This window comes from Protopterus annectens, chromosome 12.part0 (genome assembly GCF_019279795.1).
Source record: "Protopterus annectens isolate FY-2018-M chromosome 12.part0, PAN1.0, whole genome shotgun sequence".
NCBI lineage: Eukaryota > Metazoa > Chordata > Ceratodontiformes > Protopteridae > Protopterus > Protopterus annectens.
Genome location: NC_056746.1, coordinates 1512439396 through 1512461550, shown reverse-complemented (window position 1 = coordinate 1512461550; position 22155 = coordinate 1512439396). Strand labels below are relative to the sequence as shown.

At 40.4% G+C, this 22155-nt stretch overlaps 1 protein-coding gene across 1 annotated transcript in view; it reads right to left on the bottom strand.

The window, feature by feature from the left end:
• The window catches only part of LOC122817266 (MYCBP associated protein), a 2683797-nt gene that overhangs the window by 2487967 nt on the left and 173675 nt on the right, over nt 1–22155 (bottom strand). Inside the window, exon 2 of the mRNA XM_044090481.1 lies at nt 1153–1277. Coding sequence (XP_043946416.1) covers nt 1153–1277 — 125 coding nt within the window. The remainder of the gene's footprint in view (nt 1–1152; nt 1278–22155) is intronic.

Below are 22155 nucleotides of genomic sequence, written 5' to 3'. Positions count from 1 at the left end.
TAGCTATCTGATGGATCCAATGTTGTGAAAGTTTCTAGTACCCTCTCTGAACGTAAAATAGTAACTAGTGAGATACCACAGGATCAGTGCTGAGACCTCTCCTGTTTGACATTTATGTTGCAGACATCTAGTCCAATATCCCAGAAATGGGGTCAACTAAGTTTCCTGATTACTGCAAGATGGTCACTGCTGTTTGCTCAACCACTGACAGCTCTAGTAAGGGATAAAATATGCACATACCTGATGTACTGAAAATAGACTCAAGCTAAATGCTACAAAGTGCGTAATAGATGCAATCAGCAAAAAAAGCTATTCCCACCTCATATATTTTAAATGGTAAATCTCTTCAGACACTGTTATATGAGACCTTGGTACTTATGTGGACAATTCTGTCTCTTTCAATCATCATGTTTCCACCAAGTCAAGAAATCCTTTTCTTGTGGCTCAGTTAATTTCCAAAGGAATGTCTTCAAGATCCAAAGAAGTCATCCTATCACACTACTCTTCCCTTATCAGACTCATCACTGAATACAATGCCCCCCCCCCCCCCAGTATGTATAAATTGAAGCCACAAAGATACTTTACCAAGAAAGCCAAAGGCCTTAAATCTTCCAACTGTCCTGACAGAGCAGCACAACTTTCATTGTACTCGGTAGCCCAGAGACTGCTCCAAGGTGACCTGTCGCTTGCTTTTTTTGAACCATGAAAAACCTAATCCTATTTGACCTTCTCTTTCTTTGCAAAACCAGTGGCTCTACAAAAACCCTTAATAGGGACCTAAATCTACACCAACAAATAACAAAACTTACTTGGAGAAATAGGTTCCTTACTCAAAGTACTCACAGCTTACAGAATAAATTAATACTAATAGGGCTAGTTTTGATAACTTGATGGGTTGACACAAATTTACGCCAGGATTGCCATTTACAGCCCTTCTCGATTTGGGAGGCAAGTACTATTAATTGCTTGAAAAGGGAGGCACATTTTTTTGTGTGTGTTCACTTAAACATGGATATGGCTAAGCATGATATGGTCCTTGTGATAACTTGTCTAGTATTCTTACTGTGTATGTCCACGCACAGTCTGCCCTGTCAATGCTACATACAGACATACTGGTACCAACACTAAAATTTGTATGTATACATACAATACCTTTTCCAAGTCCTCTGGACGTATAATGAGGTTTTTAATATCATCACTTTTCAATGCAGCAGCCTTCTCTGCCTCTTCTGGAATAGGTGGATTGTTTTCATCTAGACCTTTTGTCTTTTTTTTTTCTGAAAGGAGAAAACAGAACAACTTAACAGGGTATTAACGTACTTTTATTTATCATTTATATGTTAACCATGTGGATGGGTGGGTTCATCCAAAGAACCTTTTCAGCCATGACCTGAGCTACTGCAGCAAAGAAAGAGTCTGTATAAAATGCAAAAAATTCACAAAATGGCAGGACAAGCTATATAAAGTAAAAGTACATCATTCAAAAAGTTACTAGATAAAGAAAAAATGTACTAATATTCAGCTAACAGTATCATAAGGACAATAAAATAGAAGTAAAATGATGGATAAAAAGCAAGATATCTAAACAACAGACTATGACAATAACACCTTTTATAGTTGAATACAGTAGCATAATGCAGTAAATCACTGAACACTTACAGTGGCCTAATAGAATTAAACCAAATAAAGTGGGAGGGGTTAGAGTACGGTGCCTACAATGAAATGGGGGGGGGGGGAGAAAAGTAGATAAACAACCATACAGACAGGAAGTTAAGGAAGGGTAAAATGCGACAGACGAATAAAGGGAAATCTCTAAGAAAATCATCAGTTACAAGGGAGCATGCACAGTTTTGTGTGTGACTGTACGTAAGGGAGTGGAATTACCTCACATATTTAAATCTAACCCATTCACTGTTAAGTGGTTCTGACCTTAAAGGATGATAACTTGGTGATAATTCTTGAGTTAAGTGGGAGGGAGTCCCAGATAGTAGGTACAAAACAGGAAGAAGCTCTGTCAGCCACTTTTCATCTACTGCCTTGATACAAAAAGTTAACTGTATCCCCCTAGGATTTGAGCATATCTCAGCCATGATTTCTCAGAGAGTGGCCAAGGTCGTAAATAATGTACAGTCCCTTTTAAGAGAAATTATATGATAAGAGAATGACACATACATCAGAACACTCTCTGATGAGCAGCCAATTAGCCCTTGTCAGGATAACAGTATAAATGCCACCATTTGGGGGAGAGAGCATAAAACTGCAAATCATGCTTTGAAAAATTTGTAGTGTGGTAGTAATGCCAAAGAAGGGCGAAGGTGTAGTCCAACAAGGACATTAGAGCTCCCTTTCCAGTGGTTACAAGAGTAAGAAGATGGAAGAGTTGAAAACAGTTTGACAGCTGGTAACTGATTTTACATAGAAGCTTTCACAAATACCAGCAAACACTGATAGAGAAATCCAACCTTGGTCTTGCACCTCATGGCTTTCTGTGTGAACTACATCAAGAGATGTATCGGGAAAGCATAGAGAAGACCTGGGACCAAACGTGGACTAGAACATCTCTCAGTGACTGTCCCTGTGGAAGGCTGAGGGCAAAGTAACTGCTGCATTTGTTGTTTAGGTAGGAGGTAAAGAAGTCATGGCAAGGTTGGCCCCAGCAGATGAAGACCTCTGTTGCCATTGTTTAAGAGACTACTCTTTAGGTAATAGGATACACCTTCTCAACCTGTCTGCTAGTATACTTGACACCCCCGGAATGTGCACTGCTATCAGAAAATGATGAGATCGCCCATTGCCAGAATTGCATGGCCTCCCAGCAAAGAGGATATGAATGCGTTCCACCTTGTTTGTTGATGTACCATACCACTGACACGTTGTCTGTATGGATGGAAATTACACCCTTGGGTAGGAAGTGGTGAAGAGCCTACAGTGCTAGGAGGACTGCTGTCATCTTCAAGACATTGGTGTGAAGTTTGACCTCCATAGGTTACAAGGTACCTTGAACTGTCTTCCCTTCAAAATGCCTCCCCCAACATAGGAGGGAAATGTCCTTAGTTACTGTGGCCTGGGGAACTTGTGGACAGAAAGGTCTTCCTTCTATCATTGATGGAGACATTATCCACTTTTGTATATGATTTCTGCATACTAAAGTAAGTTGGATTCTGGTGTGTAGAGGGTGGAGGCTCTGTGACCACTGGACTGGCAGTGTCCACTGTAACACTCTCAAGTAGTATCTGGCTAATGGTATGAATGTAATTGCAGAGGCCATCAGACCTAACAAACAAAGAATTAGTCTTGCTTGTGAGTGGAGATGCTGAACTACCTGAGAGGCAACTAGTCTTAGTGAAAGGATTCTTGCAGTTGCAAGTTTGGTAATTCGTCAAATTACATTGATATGACACCCAGTGAACTCTGTGTGTTGTATGGCAGTCTTGATTATTATCCTTACCTGATCTGCAAGATGCAGTTAAAATGTTTGGTGCTGTAACAGTAGATAGATACTTGTAGGTAGCAGTTAGAAGCCAATCCAGATATGGAAAGACTTGGATTCCTCGCAGTTGTAGGTGAGCTGCCACCACCACTACCATAATTTTGGTGAACACCCAAGTAGCTGTGGTGAGAGTGAACAGAACAGCAGAATCACAGGTAGTGATTGGCTTCCAGCCAGAAATGAAGAAGACACCTGGACTGCCTTGAACTTTTGATGTGGTTGTAGGCATCCTAGGAAGCTACGCAGCACATCCAATCGTCCTTCCTCAAGAGAGGTAATATGGACTGTACCGTGACCGTCCAGAATTTTGTCTGTTTGATAAACTAAATGAGGTGGTTGAGGTCCAGTATTGGCCAGAAGTCCCCCTGTCTTCTTCAGAACTAAAAAGAACCGGATTCTAACTGGTCGGGGGGACCTGTTAGATGACTTTTTTGTTTAGCAACTTTGACTCTTCTGTTTCTGCAAATTCCAAATGATCAGGTGAAGCATCATGAATCATCAGTCTTTTGTTTGGAGGATACAAAAAGGGTAAGGAATAGACTATGGAGATTATCCTTAACACCCCGGAACTGGAAGTGATGATTTTCTAGGCTTGAAGGTGTAAGATTAAGCATCCCCCAAATGACTTGAGTACAGCTCCTGGTAACCCTTTGAGATACTGGTAGAGTTTCTCAGTGAAAGGACCATGGAATCCCTGGTTCTGAAGGTCACCTCTGTCTCTTGGGTGACATCCATTCAAATTGCCTCCTCCTGTGCCCTGACTAGGCCTGCCATGAGGCTTGTCATGATGAAAACCCTGTGATTTTCTACACCACACTTTCTTACCTCCCATTTGATTCCAGGAATAGTATCTTTGTTGAGTGAAAAAAATGGATTCCTACAGCAGACAAGGTCTTACCATCTTGCTCACTACTGGTAAGCATTTCTTTTACTTTGGGTCCAAAAAGCATGGAACCATCATAAGGAGCATTAATAAAGGATGACTTGAAGTTTTCTGTTAAGTCACAAAGCCACATGCCGGCATAGTGAAACATACCAGCTGCTCTTGATGTGCCATCTGCTGCATTTGCCAGCAGTCACATGGTGGCATTGGATTGAGATTGTAAGGTAGGCATTTGGGCATCCACTAAATTTTGGATGCCTGATGGCAAGTTATCTGAAAGAGACTTAGATACCTCCTTGATCAAGTCTGGTTGGAAACGAGTCAAATGAGCAAGGTAATTCAGTGCCTGAAGTGCAAAGGTCATTGAAGTGCAAGTCCATTTGCCTAGTCTGTCCAATGCCTTTCTGGCTGGAGGATGGACAGATGAACTTTTTCAGATAGTTCTTTCTTTGTGGCTGCTCCTACCACCATGGCATCTACTGGACGTCCCTTAGACCACTGTTTTCTGTCTTTTGGAGCTACAAGGATACTGTCTAGTTTCTTGGAGATTAGCTCTGTAAAATCAGGGAACCTCTTACCCTCTGTGCTATGAAGTCTATCAAAGCATCAGGAAAGGGGACCACATAGGATGCAGATGAGCCAGACACAAAGTTTTCAAAGAACACAGACTCACCCGAAGGAGATTCAGTAGGCCATCCTCCCTTCTGCTTCATCCGTTCTAGAATGTCCCCAAATGTGATGTTTTCTGTGGAGACCTGTAGGATCCTTCTCCTTCATCCAAATCCATGTCCTCAGTGATGAACTCAGGTGAGGAGCCTATGTGAGTCTGTTTGCACATCTGTTTTTGTGGAACATGTCTCTGGGATTTAGATACAGACAAGTTGGAATCAGACAAGGAGCTTGAATGTGAAGCTGTCTCAAAGCCTATGGGTTCTGACTGTCCCTGTCAACTCAAATGACAAGAATGAGTAACAGGATCCACAGGGAGTCCAGAAGGATTTAAATTCGATGCATGCACCTATCTTCTTGGACCAGTTAGGTTTTTTCCACAGCCTCAAAAACTGACTCTGACATTGGAGCTGAGGAAACATTTCCTCTGTTGACTGGCTTGGGAATTCTCCCAGTTACAATGGAGATTGTCTCGAAGCAGGACCGCGGACCTGAGCTGTCAAATGCTGAAGCACCAAGGGGGAGAAACGGCTCCAAGAACTTCTGTGTAAACTCTACCAGCAGTACTCTGACCCCGAAGGTTCACCTCCGGGACTCATCTTGACCCCATATCATTGGAGTTGAGAGAATAAGGGATGTGGTCAAATCTGAACTCTGTAAGGCTGTTGGATCTGACTGAGGTTCACTGGAAGAGTTCAGACCAGTGGAAACTAGATCTGAGTACTGGGCCAGTATAGGAGTGAAGTGTGACGAAGTTGATGGCCCTGTCCCTCCTCTGGGGGACAGTTCCTTGAGGACCCCCAGCTGGATCTGTATCCTCAAATATTTTCTCATCATTTGGTCGACCTCCATTTCAGTGAGATTTCTGGTGGATATTCCAGACATCGATGATGAAGCTACAGATGCAGATCTCAAACGTAGCTTATGTTGAAGGATCGGCAAATATATTGGAGGACTCACTGGACAGAGTGAAAAAGTAGCTCTACGAGAGGGAGTTAAGACCTGGGTGGTCGATGGATCCGACTTCCTAAAAGTCTCAGGCATCAGACCCAATAACCTGTCAAATCTAGAGACATTTTCCTGGCTTCTTCTGCCATCTTCTCTTCTAATTTCTTCTCTTCAGTCTTCTTCTCTATTGACTTCTCTCATTGTTTTTCTTTTGCCCTGTCCTTCTCTTTTTCCTTTCTCTTCTCAGTTTGGGAGAAGATGACCATGGTCTAACTTCAGAGGGCATGGTGGAAGACCCTGTCTGTGGAGGAAGCAAGCTTTTGATTATTAATTTTAGTTTGCTTGATGGGAGTGGGGGGTCTTTAGGAGGGATCTTGTGTCCAAAGGCCGAACACTTCTTAAAGCCTGAGAGTTCTTCCAGACATTAGAATACTAGGTAAAGTTAAGCTATTTACTGTGCTGTAAAAGGAATATCTATTCCAAGTGTGTATATGTATATATATCACACATATATACAGGAATATACCTATATAAACAACAATAAGCACACTAAAAAGGAAAAAGGAGAGCACACTATCCCATTAACAGTCAAAAAACTAGTACTATGAGTAAATACTGCTTCACAGTTCTGTTAGTAAAAGCAATAAGTACACAGTCTTAAGGACTACAAAAACACTACCTAACTATCAATCTAACTTTGAAATACAAAATATTCTATCCTAAATATTAGGAGGCTAAACAGAACAGTCAAGAGAATGAAAACTGGGAAAAAAGCCTTCCATTTATTATGATCACAGAAAAGCTATCAGAAACACGTCAGGATAAACAGGCGGCAAACTAGATCTGATGGAAATCAGACAGAAGGATGGAACTGGTAGGGAAGGAGTGACAGGCTCACATCCAAAGCTCTGATAGGAGGTGCCGAGGTCAGATCTGATTGGATCTGACAACCCAAATGTTTAATAAGACAAAAACAGACAACATTGAATCCTGCCATTCCTCCTACCGGCCCACCAAACAGGTGACCAAATGCACAACAAACATCCCTCCACTCCTGCCCTAGCCACTCAAGTATTATTTCTTTGCCCTCCCAAGACCCTCTTTATGCACATTCAAAAAATAATTTCTTCTTTTAAACTGTAGCAAACTGCTTTTTACAAATGCAGCAAACAATTACTATAGTTTATACCCTGCCTGCATGGAACGCTCTGGCGCTCATGTTTTAGTTAAAAAAAAAAAATTGCTATATGAAAATCTAACAAATTGCTTGCTACAAATATAGCAAACAGGTGCTACAGTTTAGACCTCACATGGAGTGTTGCACTGCTCAGGTTTGATCGCTAATGCAATGCTGGCTTTTAAAAGCTGATATTCCATTAAAGTATGATTTAGATGATGGATGAATGATTGTGACCACCCAACACTTTGCACCAAATGCCATTGCCCCTCTCACCCTGCCCTAGCTATACTTCTGGGTATGGACAGCTGTACTAGAGTGAAGAAGTCAAAAGCCCTGGTCACATCAGTAACTACTATGGCACATGACTGACATAATGATTAAAGCCTTTGCTTCTCAAGCACAAGGTACACCGTTTGTTCTTGACCTCTATCCAATGCCTGTGTTGTGTTTGAATGTTTTCCCTCATGTTTCTGTGGGGTTCCTCCCATTTCTCAAAAACACATTGGATGTTTCCATATCAAATTCACCAAAAAAAAAAAAAAAAGATGGAATGGTGGGCAGTAGCTCAAACTCCAAGTGGTACCTATAGAGAGCAGAGTTCTGCAGACCAACCACTTTAGGCATCAACTGTGGTGCATAGTATCCTCTAGATGAGAGAACATAGATCACATACTGCATGTCATTTCAAGAATAGCCACTTGATGGTGAAAAAACTGGCTGTAGGTGATTCTGTTACATTGACTAATGTTGGCAAAAAAGGAAATGGGTATTTGCCAGTGATAAGTGGGATGAGGACCCAGCCTACTCCAACCTGCTCCGGGGACCCATGTTAATTGTGGGAGTGGTCTAGGAACTCCTATTTGTCAGTGTATGCCTGCCATAAAGACCAGCAACCCTTGATCAATAAGCAACTGGCTGACCAGTGTCCATATGCATAGCCTGAATTACCTGGGCTAGCTTTGTTGAGCAAAAGCTGAATGTAAAAATAGTCAACCTCCCAAACATGAACTAAGGAATTTGAATTTTACACTGAAATTGGTTCAATAAAAGGATGCATCTTGGAAGTGGATGACATGATGGTAAGGAGGTGACTAGACATCCAATGTATCCAAGAGACAAGGGGAAAGGGCGGTGCAGCAAAGCTACTTTGTTTGGGATCCAGAATCTATTATGCAGAGCAAATACAGAGTAAAAATGTTGTGGGAAATGTGGTGAGGGAGTCTTCTGATGACAGTGTGGAATGTCATCAGAAGAATTAGTGACAGACACATGACAATCAAACTCCAGTATAAATATAAGGCAGTATTCTTTAATCTCAGCCTATAAAGCACAGCAAGATTTTAATGTATGGAAAAGAGTGCATTTCAGGCAGCAGTTTCAGAACCTACTAGACAAAGCAGGACAATATGACTTGGTGATGATAATGGAGGACCTGAATGCTCTTATCAGGACAAACAAAATAGGCTGCCTGGATCCACATGGTGGAGCAACAGGAATAAAGAAGGAGTGGTCATTCTAGACTTCTGTCTGGTAAATGGCTTGATGGTGGCCAACACATTGTTCAGCAACTTCCTGTTAGTAAGGAAGGGGCACTAGGTTAGAATCAGAGATTGCAAAGCCATCCACAGTTAGACAGACATCCCATGACATAAACCACTAGTGGCCATAATTAGCTGGAAGCAGTAGGCAGAGAAGGCTCTAAGGTCAACAGAGTCTAGGCTGAAGACCTAGAAGTTGACAGGAGCAAAAGAACAAGAGTTCAAGTAAATACTCACAGGTCTAGTACCTCAGGAAGAAGAATAAATAGGTGGAGTCAAGGAAGAATGGCAGCATCTCATAACAGCATGTGTGAGGACTATGAAACAGATGTGGTTGAGCCAAGTATGGAAATAGGGTACAAAAAGAAAGCTGATAGTGGAATGCAGAAATCCAAGAAGTTATCAAAGGAAAGAAGAGCTCAGTAAAAAGTGGGAGATAGAAAAGTCAGACCAGTCTAAGAAGCAATGCTGGCTAGTTAACAGGTTAAAAGTGTAGCTCAAATAACTAATAATAAATCATCAGAGGCACTCTATCATCTTCTGGAAAGTGACTCAGAAGGTGGCAGAAGGATAAAGAAGATAGCCATCAGACATCATTCATAAGGAATTCCAGGAGCAACCTAGTAAGAACAGCATTAAGGAAAATTAAGTCAGGGGAAGCAGCAGGCTCAGATGAGGTATTGACAGATATGATCAAGATGTTGGGTGGGTTGTTAAGAAATGGCACCTGAGGGTACTCATAGTAGTGTGGTCCCAGATAACTGGGGGATAAGCTTTCTAGTGCCAATGTACAAGAACAAAGGGGACACTGACAAATGCGGGTAGTATATAGGTATCAAACTCCTGTCACACAGCATGAAAGGGCTGGAGAGGGTGATTAATAAGTGAATATTCGTAGTAGTAGAAAGTAAGATGGGAAATTAGCCATTCAGATTCAGATCAGGATGTAGCACAACCGATCTGATGTTTGCAGTGAGAAAGTTAGTAGAGGAAAAAGCTAGATTTGAGAAACAGCCCAACTGGACATTCCTAGACTTGGAGAAAGCATTTGACAAGATCCCAAAACAACTGATTTGGGAAGCCCTGCAGTAATTCAAAGACCCAGAAACATCGGTAGAATTAGTTCAGGTTATGTACGGGCGGCCACGGTGGTGCAGTGGTTATCTTTGTTGCCTCACAGCAAGAGGTTCTCCAGTTCGATCCTCAGCTGGGGTGCCTTCTGTGAGGAGTCTGCATGTCCTCCTTGTCGCGTCGGTTTCCTCTGGGTGCTCCGGTTTCCTCCCACATCCCAAAAACATGCTGTATGTGGATTGGCCACTCTAAATTGGCCCTAGGTGTGAGTGTGTGTGTGTGCCTTCTGTGGAAGGTTGGGCGTCGGGCTGGCAACTCGACACTGTAAAACTCCACTGCCAGTCATGAGCAGACAGGTGATCCGCTGTAGTGACCCCTAACTGGGAAAAGCCGAAAGAAGAAGAAGAAGTTCAGGTTATGTACAAGGGCCCAGTGACACAAGTACAAAGGGTTTGGACTCACGGAGTGTTTTCCAGTGGGAGTGGGTATGTATCAATGTTCAGCTTTGACCCCAGTGCTATTCATTCTGGCGACGATCTATATTAGCAAACAGGTCAGTGCGAATAGATCAAGAAAGCTGCTGCTATAAGCAGACAATGTGGCATTACTAGCAGACTCTGAAGAGTATTCAAACAAATGAAAGGGGAATGGAATGCAAAACTGAAGGCCCATGGGATGAAACTGAGTACAGACAAAATAAAAAGGAAAATAGTAGAACAAGTTAACAGCTTCACGTACCTGGGAGAGGTAGTTTAAGAGAAGGTAAGCCTGAATGACGAGGTCTAACCTAGACTTAGAGGGATGTAGCTAACTGGTACAGTGTCAAAGGTGTTGTGGTACAAGAAGAATGCCAAAGAAGCTGAAAAGTGTGGTGTGCAAATCAGCAGTATAACAGTACTTCTGTATGGTACAGAAACCTAGACAGTGAAGGCAGAGCAGCTGAGCAAGATAGAGGCGACAGATGTGAACTACCTGAGACAACTGAGATTGTGAGACAGATGAAGAAATTGTAACATCAGAGCAGGAGCTAAAATTGCTACAATAGCAGTGAAGGTCAATGAGAACAGATAACAGTGGTTCAAGCACATGTGCTGGCAAACAGATGATTTAGTGAAAAAGATTTGTAAGACACAGTTAGAAGGCAAGAAGATATAAGGACAACCAGCAAAGAGGTGGATGAAGTGCATTAAAAGAAAACATGTGACAGTTGCGTAGTGGCACTGAATCAAGAGATGTGGTGGCAGCAAACACAAGACAGTAACACCATGCAGAAAAAAATAGGGAAAAGGAGACTGGTGATAACGATCACATCAGTAACTGAGTAAAACAGTAACAGTGACTTTTTCCATACTACCAAGCATTTTCTTGCAGCCAGACAATAACAGATTTGCTGTTAGCAGGATGGCTATGTCATCATTTAGGCATAATGCCACATATTTCAAGGTGCACTTTGATTTGCTCAGCAACAATACTTTCCAGTATGTAGGCCAGAGTATGAGGAAGGAGATGGGTTTGTAATGGGTAGGAAGGGACAGTTAGATCATTAGACCATTAGAGAGACATAGCAGTCACTCAATTAGGTGTTACAGATGTTTGCCAATGACCTGGAAATGAATATGGTACATGTATTTTAGAAGTGAGGATAAATTACTTCATTTCCAGGGAGCCAGAACCTGGAAAGGAAAGCATACATTTCTAATCAGTCCTATAGTCAGTGTTAGTGAACCTAGCAGGTGCAGAGAATGGATCCAGGTGAGGTTTATATCCATCAAAGGCAAAGCTGTGATGCCCTGCACTAAAGTGAAACCCTTAGCAGATGGTGTGGCAAGATTAAGGTGAGTCCTAAGAGTGCCACTAGGCATTTTACAAGACAGACTTTCCCTGTTTTCAAATTCCTCTAAATCTAATGCAGACTGGACAGAATGGAGCACTGCTGTGTTGTATTGTAAATGTGTGTTCCTTAATGGCATTTTCAGCTTTTGTTTGAGGAAGATGTAAGCACAGATGTGTATATATTTTCCAGAGATTTTCCAAGTACTCCATTTCCTGCCAATGGCAGAGGGGAAATGACTTGTCCTGAATGGCATTCTGTATAGAGCCTGTCAAGCTTAATGCTGGCAGTGGCACTCTGATCTTCTTCGCAGGCTACACGATTAAGCAGACAGAGTCAGATATTCCTGCCCAGAGAGGACATTGCAAGGGGGTCACAAGACATTTTCTTGCATACTGGGGGCAACATGCTTGGCTCTCCCAAGCAACTGTTGACATCCTTCAGGATATCTGCCAGTGGAGGTATCACTTAGTCAGAATGTGGAGTGATCATATGGGCTCTCTGCAGTCTCCATTGAGAAGACAGAACCAGATCTGGTGGCCAGACTTCATTATGTTGCATCAAATGAAGGACTTCATACTTTGTGTCTTTAGGCAGAAAAGGAGGACAGTTGGCCTCACCTTCCTCCTCCACATACCCTTCCAGTGAGTCTGAAACAGGCTCTATATGTTTTGTTGTAGCAAGATTCTTTATTGGATTCCTAGCAAAGGGCTCGATCTTAACAAGAGTAAAGGACCTTTTTGGCCGAGGGTCTGAAAGAAGACTACAGAAGCTCTAAGGAGCCATAATCCTGCCACTGTTGCTTTGAAAGGTCTTTCATAGCTTTGAATGCCCTGTGATTACCAGCAGCAGGCATGTACATAGCTAATACCATTAACAACATTAATGCTTAAAAATCCAGTAAAAAGGACATCATAAACTGTGAAGTCCCAAGACTCACTGTCAGATGCCCTAGCACCAATGCTGAAAGAGCCAAAGTTGTCAAAATGGATAGTTGATACACAGTTGGCACTGGCAAAACAAACACTACATTAAAAGGTGTCTAAGCCACATGGTTGGTCATACCCTGAAATTGATACTGGTGCAGTTGTCATCTGGAAGAGAATATCCTCATCATCCTGGATGATATGGGTCAGGGAAGGAAGCTCCAGAAGTGATACTGAGCTTGAAGAATGGACTATGAATAGTATCTCATAGTCCATTCACAGGGTGAGCTGGTGAGCACAGAGACTTTAGCATGACCTGTCTGAAACACACTGCGTAAGCCTGAACCCCTTGAGCCCACCACTGTAGTGGATTATCTACCCTGATGAACGAATATTGACTGATTCAGAAGAATCACAGACTTTTCCAAATTAGTGGTTTGGGTCTGAAATAATCTGCCATAGTACTGTAGCAGACTGACAGTAAGAAGGACTCTTGTAGTAAGGTGAGCTTTTGTGTTGCTTCACTGAACTGTGCACAATACAGCACTAAAAGTATTATTATACCATGATCCCCCCAAAACGTGCACGCTGATTGGCCAGCGTGCCCGTTGTAAATCGAGTTATACTAATGGAAAAAGGTCCGGTCGCCCGGACTTTTTTCCATTAGTATAACTCGTTTTTTTTAAACACTGTCTCGCTATGTTAAACCCATTTAACATAGCGAGGCAGTGTTTAAAAAAAAAGCAACGGAGAAAGCAAGATCTCCGTTGCTTTTTTAGAGTCTCCCTATGATAAATGAGATTAACATAGCGAGACAGTTAAAATAAGCAACGGAGATGTCCGTTGCTTATTTTAAAACTGTCTCGCTATGTTAAACTCATTTAAGATAGTGAGACACTAAGAAAAAAGCAACGGAGATCTTGCTTTCTCCGTTGCTTTTGCCCACAGCTCTGATGTACTGCGCAGGCGCGCAGTACATCAGAACTGCCGCGGATGCCAGACATCTGCGGAAGGGCAGTAAACAGGCATTATACTAACAGTTTCTTTTCTTAAATAATGTCATGGTATAATAGCAATAACCCACGCCTGGGTGTGGGTAATGCTAAATTTACCCACGGTTGGCTTTGTTTGGTCCCTCGGGCTTCGCCCTCGGGACCAAACCACGCCAACCGTGGGTAAATTTAGCATTACCCACACCCAGGCGTGGGTTATTGCTATATGAGACTCATATGGGCAATTAAGCAAAGAGTGTGTCTGTTAATGTGTGAGATAGCTTGAGACAGGCACACTTTCTAAATAAAAAAATTGACTTTGTGAGACTTGGGACCCAGGTTTAATGGAGCAGAAAGGAGAAAATATTTTCTAAAAAAAATAATAATCCTTTATAACCAAAAGTGAAACAGAGGGAGATAAAAAAACAAAAATAAAATAAGCATTACTAAATCCTCAAATATCACAGAAACATCCTTCTTTAATGTCCAGAATTTCAAAGAATATATCTTTTTTGCCTATTTTGCCCATTTTCTTGTAAAATGTTTGATTTTCCACTAAGCATGAGGATTACAGTCAGTCAATAATGCCAGACATTATAGAGTTCATACTTCTTATTGTTCAGAATGCATGTTGATGCAAAACCTGTTGACCTAGTCACTTTTTTTAAGTGAAATAGGGTAATATTTAAAAACTGCCTCTGATTTTAGGCCTTTATCCACCCCATCACATTATTTTTGTTTTTGGAGTAGCCTTAGCTATATGAGTTACATCCAGCCAAGGATATAACAGCTGGACAGCTTCCAAAATGTAAGGGTACCTTCTACACACCCAAACTGTACGGCAGCTCGAGTTGAGCTGAATATAAGATAAGACTGGGTTTGAATCCTTTCAGAGCTTTCCTGCCAACAGAGAGAGGGAGAGTAAGCCCTGATAGGACAATGTTAAGAACAACAAAAATAGATGTCCACACCCTGGCATAAAAGACACAACACAAAACAAGCGGGGTACAGGGAGGAAGCAGCTACTGCAGCAATGATCATTTGAACATCTACTGTTATGGCAAGTTTACTTACACATCTGCACTATGTTCATCATACTGATCACTACTACAGCAGCCTTAGCAATATGGATAGATTATGCTAGATGACTACATTTGAGAGGTAGAAGAAAAAGAAGAAGAGTCCAGAAGCCCCTGGAGAATGCTCCTAGCGAAGCCTGATCTGAACCTAGAAAGGGTTCAAGCTTATAGTGCTTTGTAAAAGTAGATACACAGGATCAAGTAGCAGCTTCTAGAATACTTCTTAAATCCAACCTTTTCCAAAAAATCCACAGATGAAGCCAAGGCCCTAGTAGAGTGGGCCTTATCTCTGCCTGGAATACTTTTTTAAGGTAAGTATAACAAAAGATAACAGCCTTAGACAGCCATTTGGAAATACTCTGTTTTGACACAGGCTATCCCTTCTTCTGACCTACACAAGACATGAATAATTGATCTAAACATTAAACATATAATTCTGTCAAGACAGTATCTGAGTTCTCTGTGGACATTCAACATATGAAGTATCTTTTTCTCCATCATTTGCAGATTATACATTGTAGAAAATGGTGAAATGGATAATTGGGTTAATGTACTCTCGGATACCACTTTAAGCATAAAAGAAAGATTACTTCTATATGACATACAGAAACCGCTTCCAACCAATGCTCTAGCCAGACATGTCATGAATACCTCAGCACGGCACACTTTTAAGATTCATATGATAGAGAACACTAAGATTAGTAACAGGTTAGGAGACATTAGAAATAGGACTGTTTGCTTAAACTCAATAAACTACAGCTGCAATGCTTCTATTTTGAAGCCTGTTTGACCTTAAAAATTATTCCGAGAGGGCTACGCATTCTAAGGATGTCCACTTGTGGGAGCACGTACCCTGGTCTTATAGCTGAATGCAGAAGTTGAATAATGAACTGAGCTACAATTACATGAAACTCATAATAAACGTCTTCAAGCCAGAAGAGCAGCAACTCTCGGCCACTTTACTTAAGTTACAAATGGATCTATACTCAGAATTTCCCGAGGCCCTTATAGACATCAAAACAGGAAACATTACGGACTCTCTGACAATATTTGAAAAGAAAGCCCTACATAACAAATTGCACAAGCTGGAAAGGGATAGAAGAGATTTCCTCAATGGCCATGTTTTTGCATGGCCTTGGGAGGCCAATCAGGGACCAGCATTGGGGCAGATGCCCACACCTAGGACCAATGAACAATAAAGGGGAGATGCTTCTCCACCTACATATGGCTTCAGGAAGTACTTTAATTTCCAATGAAGCAGTGAAAGACGGAGACACGTCATACTCACCAAGAAACAATTGTACAGCACAAACGGATGCCTGAAATCCATCTTCAGAGGATTTGTTGGGAGCTAGGTGGAAAACATTGCAAAGAAACCTCCCACCAACTCAACAAAACAACTCCACATCAGCAAGCACTAGTACTGCATTACTTGTTTCAGACGGAAAGAAACAGGTAGAACTGAATTCCCCTTTACCCATAGACATGGGAGGAATCAACAGCAGGGACAGGTCTCGAAGCAGAACGAGGCTAAAAAGAAAGTACAATTTGAACAACAGTGACTCAATGAACACTATAAAGAAAATGTGGTTGCACAACCTAAATCAATAGTATGGAATATTTCCAGTATAGAATTAGGTCAAGATGAATTACAAGTCCTGGAAAAGGGTCTATCTTACATACCGTCACAAGCAACAGAGGTAACAGACTACATTTTGGATTTAAAATGTTATATGAGGACTGTTATGTTAAAATTCATGTACAGCAGTAATAACGCTACAGCTAATTCTGCAAATAATTATAAGTTAGCAAACCTACAGCTTTGTACCACTTAATCATCCAGACTTGAATGTTTTTGAGAAATTATGCACAGAAGATTTATATGAAGCCTTTTACAATGATTCCACAAAAAAGCACACACAAAAAGAGTTTTCTTTAATTTAAATTATGAAGAAAGGGCAGCCTTGAAGGCACTGCAGGAGAACAGCGATATATGTATACGTCCTGACGACAAAGGCGGACCCATAGTTGTCATGGACAGAAAGTACTATTTTGATAAAATGAAGGATATGTTAAATGATTATAAGTCATATAAAAAAATAGGAGTGAATGATGTACATAGGACTGGAGGCAGAATCAAGGACACACTATATAACAGTTTAACCATGAGAAGTACAGACCTTGATTTATTTAAATATTTTATAACAGAAGACCCGCTTATACCTACCATGCAAGGCATACCGAAAGTACATAAGAATCCCCTAGACCCACCTATGAGACCCATGGTCTCTGGAAAGGGATGGTGCATGGAACTGATTTCAATATATTTGGAACAAATATTGAAACCTTATGTTGAAGAAAACCGCCTTATTTTAAGGGACTCTAAGCAGTTTTTGCTAGAGTTATACCAGTTTTATGAAACTAACAAGGATTTCAGGGAGGTCATCATGGTAACTCTAGATATGCAGTCACTATTTACTGTTATTCCCAATCATACAGGTGTAGAAATGTTACAGAGTTACTTGAGGAAACATATATCACTCAATGCAGCTAAAAGAGATATGGTAGCCTTACTAATGGAGATCATTCTGGAGAATAATGTATTTATATTTGACAACCAGTTATATCTCCAAACGCATGGAGTAGCCATGGGCACTCCATGTGCAAATAGTTATGCTAATATAGTGATGGCAGTATGGGAGGAAGATTTTTTTAGTTAATGGTGACTTCAGAAGGTATGTAAAAATTTACAGACGATTTGTAGATGACCACTTCTTTATTTGGGAGGGCTCTCACGAGAAACTTTTACAGTGTGTTGAATATCTCAATCATACATCTGATTTTCTAAAATTCACGATGAAACACTCTACAAAAACCACAGACTTTCTGGATGTGACCATTAGTATTATAGACGAAGTAAAGGTAACTACAGAAATTCACAGAAAGGAATGCTATAAGAACACATATCTACATAGAACAAGTATGCATCCACAGCATATATTTGATAACATTGTAAAAGGACAAGGGATGCGGTTGTCTAGATTATGTGCACAACAAAGCAATTTCGAGGAAGAAATGCTACTTTTAGAAGAAAGATTTACTGAGCGAGGTTACCATGTAGACAAGGTCAACACAGTATTAAATTAAATCATGTAAGGGATAACAGAACCACAAAAGGAAGACCATATTTCTCCCGAATGATGGGGGGGGGAGACAGACAGCATGACTCCCAAAAAAATAGTAAAAGCAGTAAGGCAAGACAGAGAATGCCAGTAAAATATGTTAGTAACATACAGAAGGCCACGAATATTTTCAAAAAACATTGACCTATTCTAGCAGCAGACCCACAAATCAGGGAAGTTGTGGGTACTCAGCCATCTTTTACCTTTAAGAACATGACAAACGTAACAAGGATTCTCTGCTATCCAAATACTTTAAAGAAAGACCCTAACAAAGGAGTAAAAATATGTAACGGTTACAATTTTTGCAAATTTATTGATGTATCTAATAATTTTTTCATCTGGATCTAAAGAGGACATTTTGGTTTCATGCTGAAGGGACCTGTGACACGGAACATTTGGTATATTTAGCTTACTGTGTGACCTGCATGGCCTACTACGTAGGAAAAACAGACAGAAAGTTCAAGTTTAGAATTAGAGAGCATTTGTATGACATATAGAAACAGCTTCCAACCAATGCTCTAGCCAGACATGTCATGAATATGCACACTTTTAAGTTTCATATGATTGAGAACACTAAGATTACTAACAGGTTAGGAGAAATTAGAAATAGGACGGAAGTCAATCAGACTAGATGGATACTAAGATTAAGAGCACATGTGGGCAGTGGACTTAGGTTCATAGGTTGGTACTAGGCTATCGGCCCTAGGGCCTATACAAGCCAAGCCATAACAATTCCCTGGCTATTTCTTCCCACACTATTTACTTCCCTTAATGACAGGATCCCTATGAGGCCTATTTTACAAGCTAGACCACTTAGAAAATAGCCCCATATATGCTCAATCTGTTTTTACAGCTCACAATTTACATATATTTATAAAACTTGATTATATATATGCCCTCTACATTTTTATGTGTATATATTTTTTTATGTATATATTTTTGTACTTTGCTTTTATCCATATATATCCATACATTTTATTTAGTTCATGGAGTATGTTCAGTCCTTTTCAAGATCCTAACTTTTGTGATGTAAAAATTTAATACTCTTCATATATAACTTTCTTTTGGTCCATCTGTCCATCACATCACCTGTATAAACACATCACTGTTTTTCAGATTTTAATACAAATTCTAGACATTAATTCAGAATATATTGTGTGAGTATATCTTCTGAATGTGCTTTTTAAGTTCATATGTAAGCATGCATTTTTAGTATTTTGTAAAAACATCTAAGTATATGTTTTATTATATTTATATTAAAAGTTTGTCTATATATAATCATCTTCATTCATATATATCCTATGTAGCTCTTAAACTATAAATTATATATTTTAAAGCACTTTCATTTTTTAAAGCACTTTTCATATTATTCAAAAGTGTTTTTATGTATGTACCTTTAAGGAAGGATGATCTAGCTTAACTTGATTAACTGATTGGCTACAACATGAGTATTTAAATGGAACTGCTAGGCCTTTTTATAAATACGTCTGAGGAAGCAGTGGGATACACTGTGAAAGCGCTTACATTTTTCTTGTGTTTTATTCAGTACTTTTTCGAATAAAAGGACTTGTTCAAGCAGTTTTTGTAATGCCATTGTTTTGCCACACACCTCTCTGTTGGATTATATATATATATATATATATATATATATATATATATATATATATGTATATATATATATATATATATATATATAGTATATCTGTGCTTGCATCTGTTCCTGATGTCCCACATACCTGCCACTTTTTTCCCTTTTGAAACTGCTCCACAAGCAAAGACTGGGGTGTCTGTGGTGACTGACTGCTTTGGAATAGGGAGGGAAAAGGGAGAGGCCTGGAATTAGGGATATCTATTGTCTCCATCATGTGATTTCTCTTCTGACAAACCCCAGCACTGGGATCTGAAAAGGCAAGGGGTGTAGGTGATGGGACCAAAGAGACTTCAGATACCACTATATTCCTCTCATGTGGAGTCTTGCCAGGGGTATCATGAGAGTCGTAGAAGCCATGAGACCCCAAATCCTGATGTGTTCCCTCTCACTGATTGAAATTTGAGTGGAAACCCTAGAAACAGATCTAGAACTGGATCTATTTTTCCTGTGGAAGAAAAACTCTTTGAACTGTGGTGTCTACTTGACACCCCAGAAACACAACCCTGTGAGAAGGAGTCAAGAAAGACGTTTGAATGTTCTCTTGGAATCCCAGTTGTGTAAAAGATGTCTAATCCAGGACAGAGATTCCTGATACTTTGAAACAGACCCTACAAAGCCAAGCAAGTCATCTAAATATGGAAAATGTGAATACCCTGTAGCCTACAATGAGCTATAACTGGAGCTAGACACTTTGAGAAAACTCTTGGTGAGATGATAGTCCAAAGGGTAAGGCAAATAACTGACAATGTGATCAGACACACAAAACCTTAAGAAATGCCTGTAGTCTTGATTAATAGGAATGTGATAAGCATCTTTTAAATTTAGTGCTACCAGGAAATTTGAATGAGGAAGAAGATGTCATAGGTTGTGAAGTGACATAATTTTGAATTTGGTTACTATCACAAACAAGTTTAGGAAAGAAAGATCCAGACTTGGTCTCCAAGCATTTTCTTTCTTTCTTTCTTTGGCACTAAAAACATCCCTGAATAAACCACCCTTTCCCAGTTGGAAGGGGGAACAGGTTCTATCACTCTCTGGGACAGCAAGAGGTGAAGGACAGGTAGAAACAAAACAGTCTAGTCTGGGTAATGAGGAATTACCCCCTGAAAAAGAAGAATTTTCTCCCATTGCCATCCGTAACCTTGATGAATGGTCTTCAAAACCCATTTGTCTGAAACTGTTACCAAAGAAAAAATAGGGATTCAGACTTTGTGGTGGAAAAAAGGGGTTGCTAGGGTGGGAGGGGGAACAAAGCCTCTTAAATAGTCATTCTGGCTGTCCTTGATTTTGAGAGTTTCCAGAATTCTTCTTGGAACCCCCTTGACATTTCTTCTTAAACATCTGTTGGCCTGCATTTTGTTGAGACTGTTTTGTTTCTTACCAACACTGGATGAGGAGTTCGAGAATCCCTTGGAAATTTTGGAAAAGGAGGGCTGAAAATCTGAGGGATTGTCTGTATCAGCTTATCACTTTCATCACAATTTTTGATCACCTCTACAGAAGAGGGGCCAAAAACTAAATCTCTCCCCAAAGGACAATTTAAAATCTCATTTTAACATTGTCTAGGAGGGTCTGAGAATGCAACCATGCAAACCTCCTCTGAACAGTACTAGTTGCCATAGCCCTTAAAGAAGTATCAAAAGAGTCATACATACACTGTATAAATGAGTAGTGACTAACAATAGAAAAAGGTAAACTATTTAAAGCAGATTTTTCCTCACAAGAAGAAACTACAGAAAACCTTTCCTCATACTTTCACAGTGTCAGGACAAACCTTAAAATATTAGCCTGACAATTCAAAATTCTGAAAATCAAAGCTGCAGAAGCATACACTTTTTCTCCATACTTATGTATAATCTTTCCATCCTTATCAGAAGTGTTAGGATTGAAAATAGCCAAGTGTTTAGCAACAGAAGGCTAAATTAAAGCTATAGTTGCTGGATCAGGTTTGGAAAAAGTGTATAAAAAGCTTAAAAGACTGAAGTACATTTGTGAAAATCTTACCATATTATTAGATGTCTTTCTTTTCACTGCAGCAGTATTCATAACATACATGATCTCCTGCCAAGGACAGCCCAATGTCTGGCCACTATACCAAGCATTTACTTCCTGCTAGTGTAGTACATCAGGCTTATGCTTCCCATATAAGCACGGGGCATAAAGGTTATGTATGACTGCTCCATACTCAGAACTGATGTGTCGCAGGAGAACCACAGCCACCTCAGTAGAAAGGAGAACATGCACATCCAGAGGGGAAAAGAAACAGAAGGGAGTGTCAAAGACCCCTCAGCCAGCAAAGGGTTCCCAACAAAGGAAAGAAAAATGTGGACAGGAGGGTGGGATTGGATACTGCAAAAGTGAAAAGAAGGACAGCTACTGTTAAGGTAAAATTTTACACAACTGTACTATGTCCTATTATATCACTGTTGCAGTATTCATAATATATGGGAGATTACCAAAGCTACTGAAAATAATGGCAGGAGGAAGGCCCAGAGGAACTCTCCCACAAACCCATAAAGGACAGTCCTGGCAAATCCTGCCCAGGGTCTGGAAATGGCATCCAACTTACAATGTTTAGTAAAAGTGTGGACAGAAGACCAAGTGGCAGCTTCAAGGATGGGTGCAGTATCCAACCCCTTGAAGAAAGTTGCAGAAGAGGCTACTATCCCCACAGAATGAGCCTTAGCTGAAGCAGAAAGCTGTTTTATATGAAAG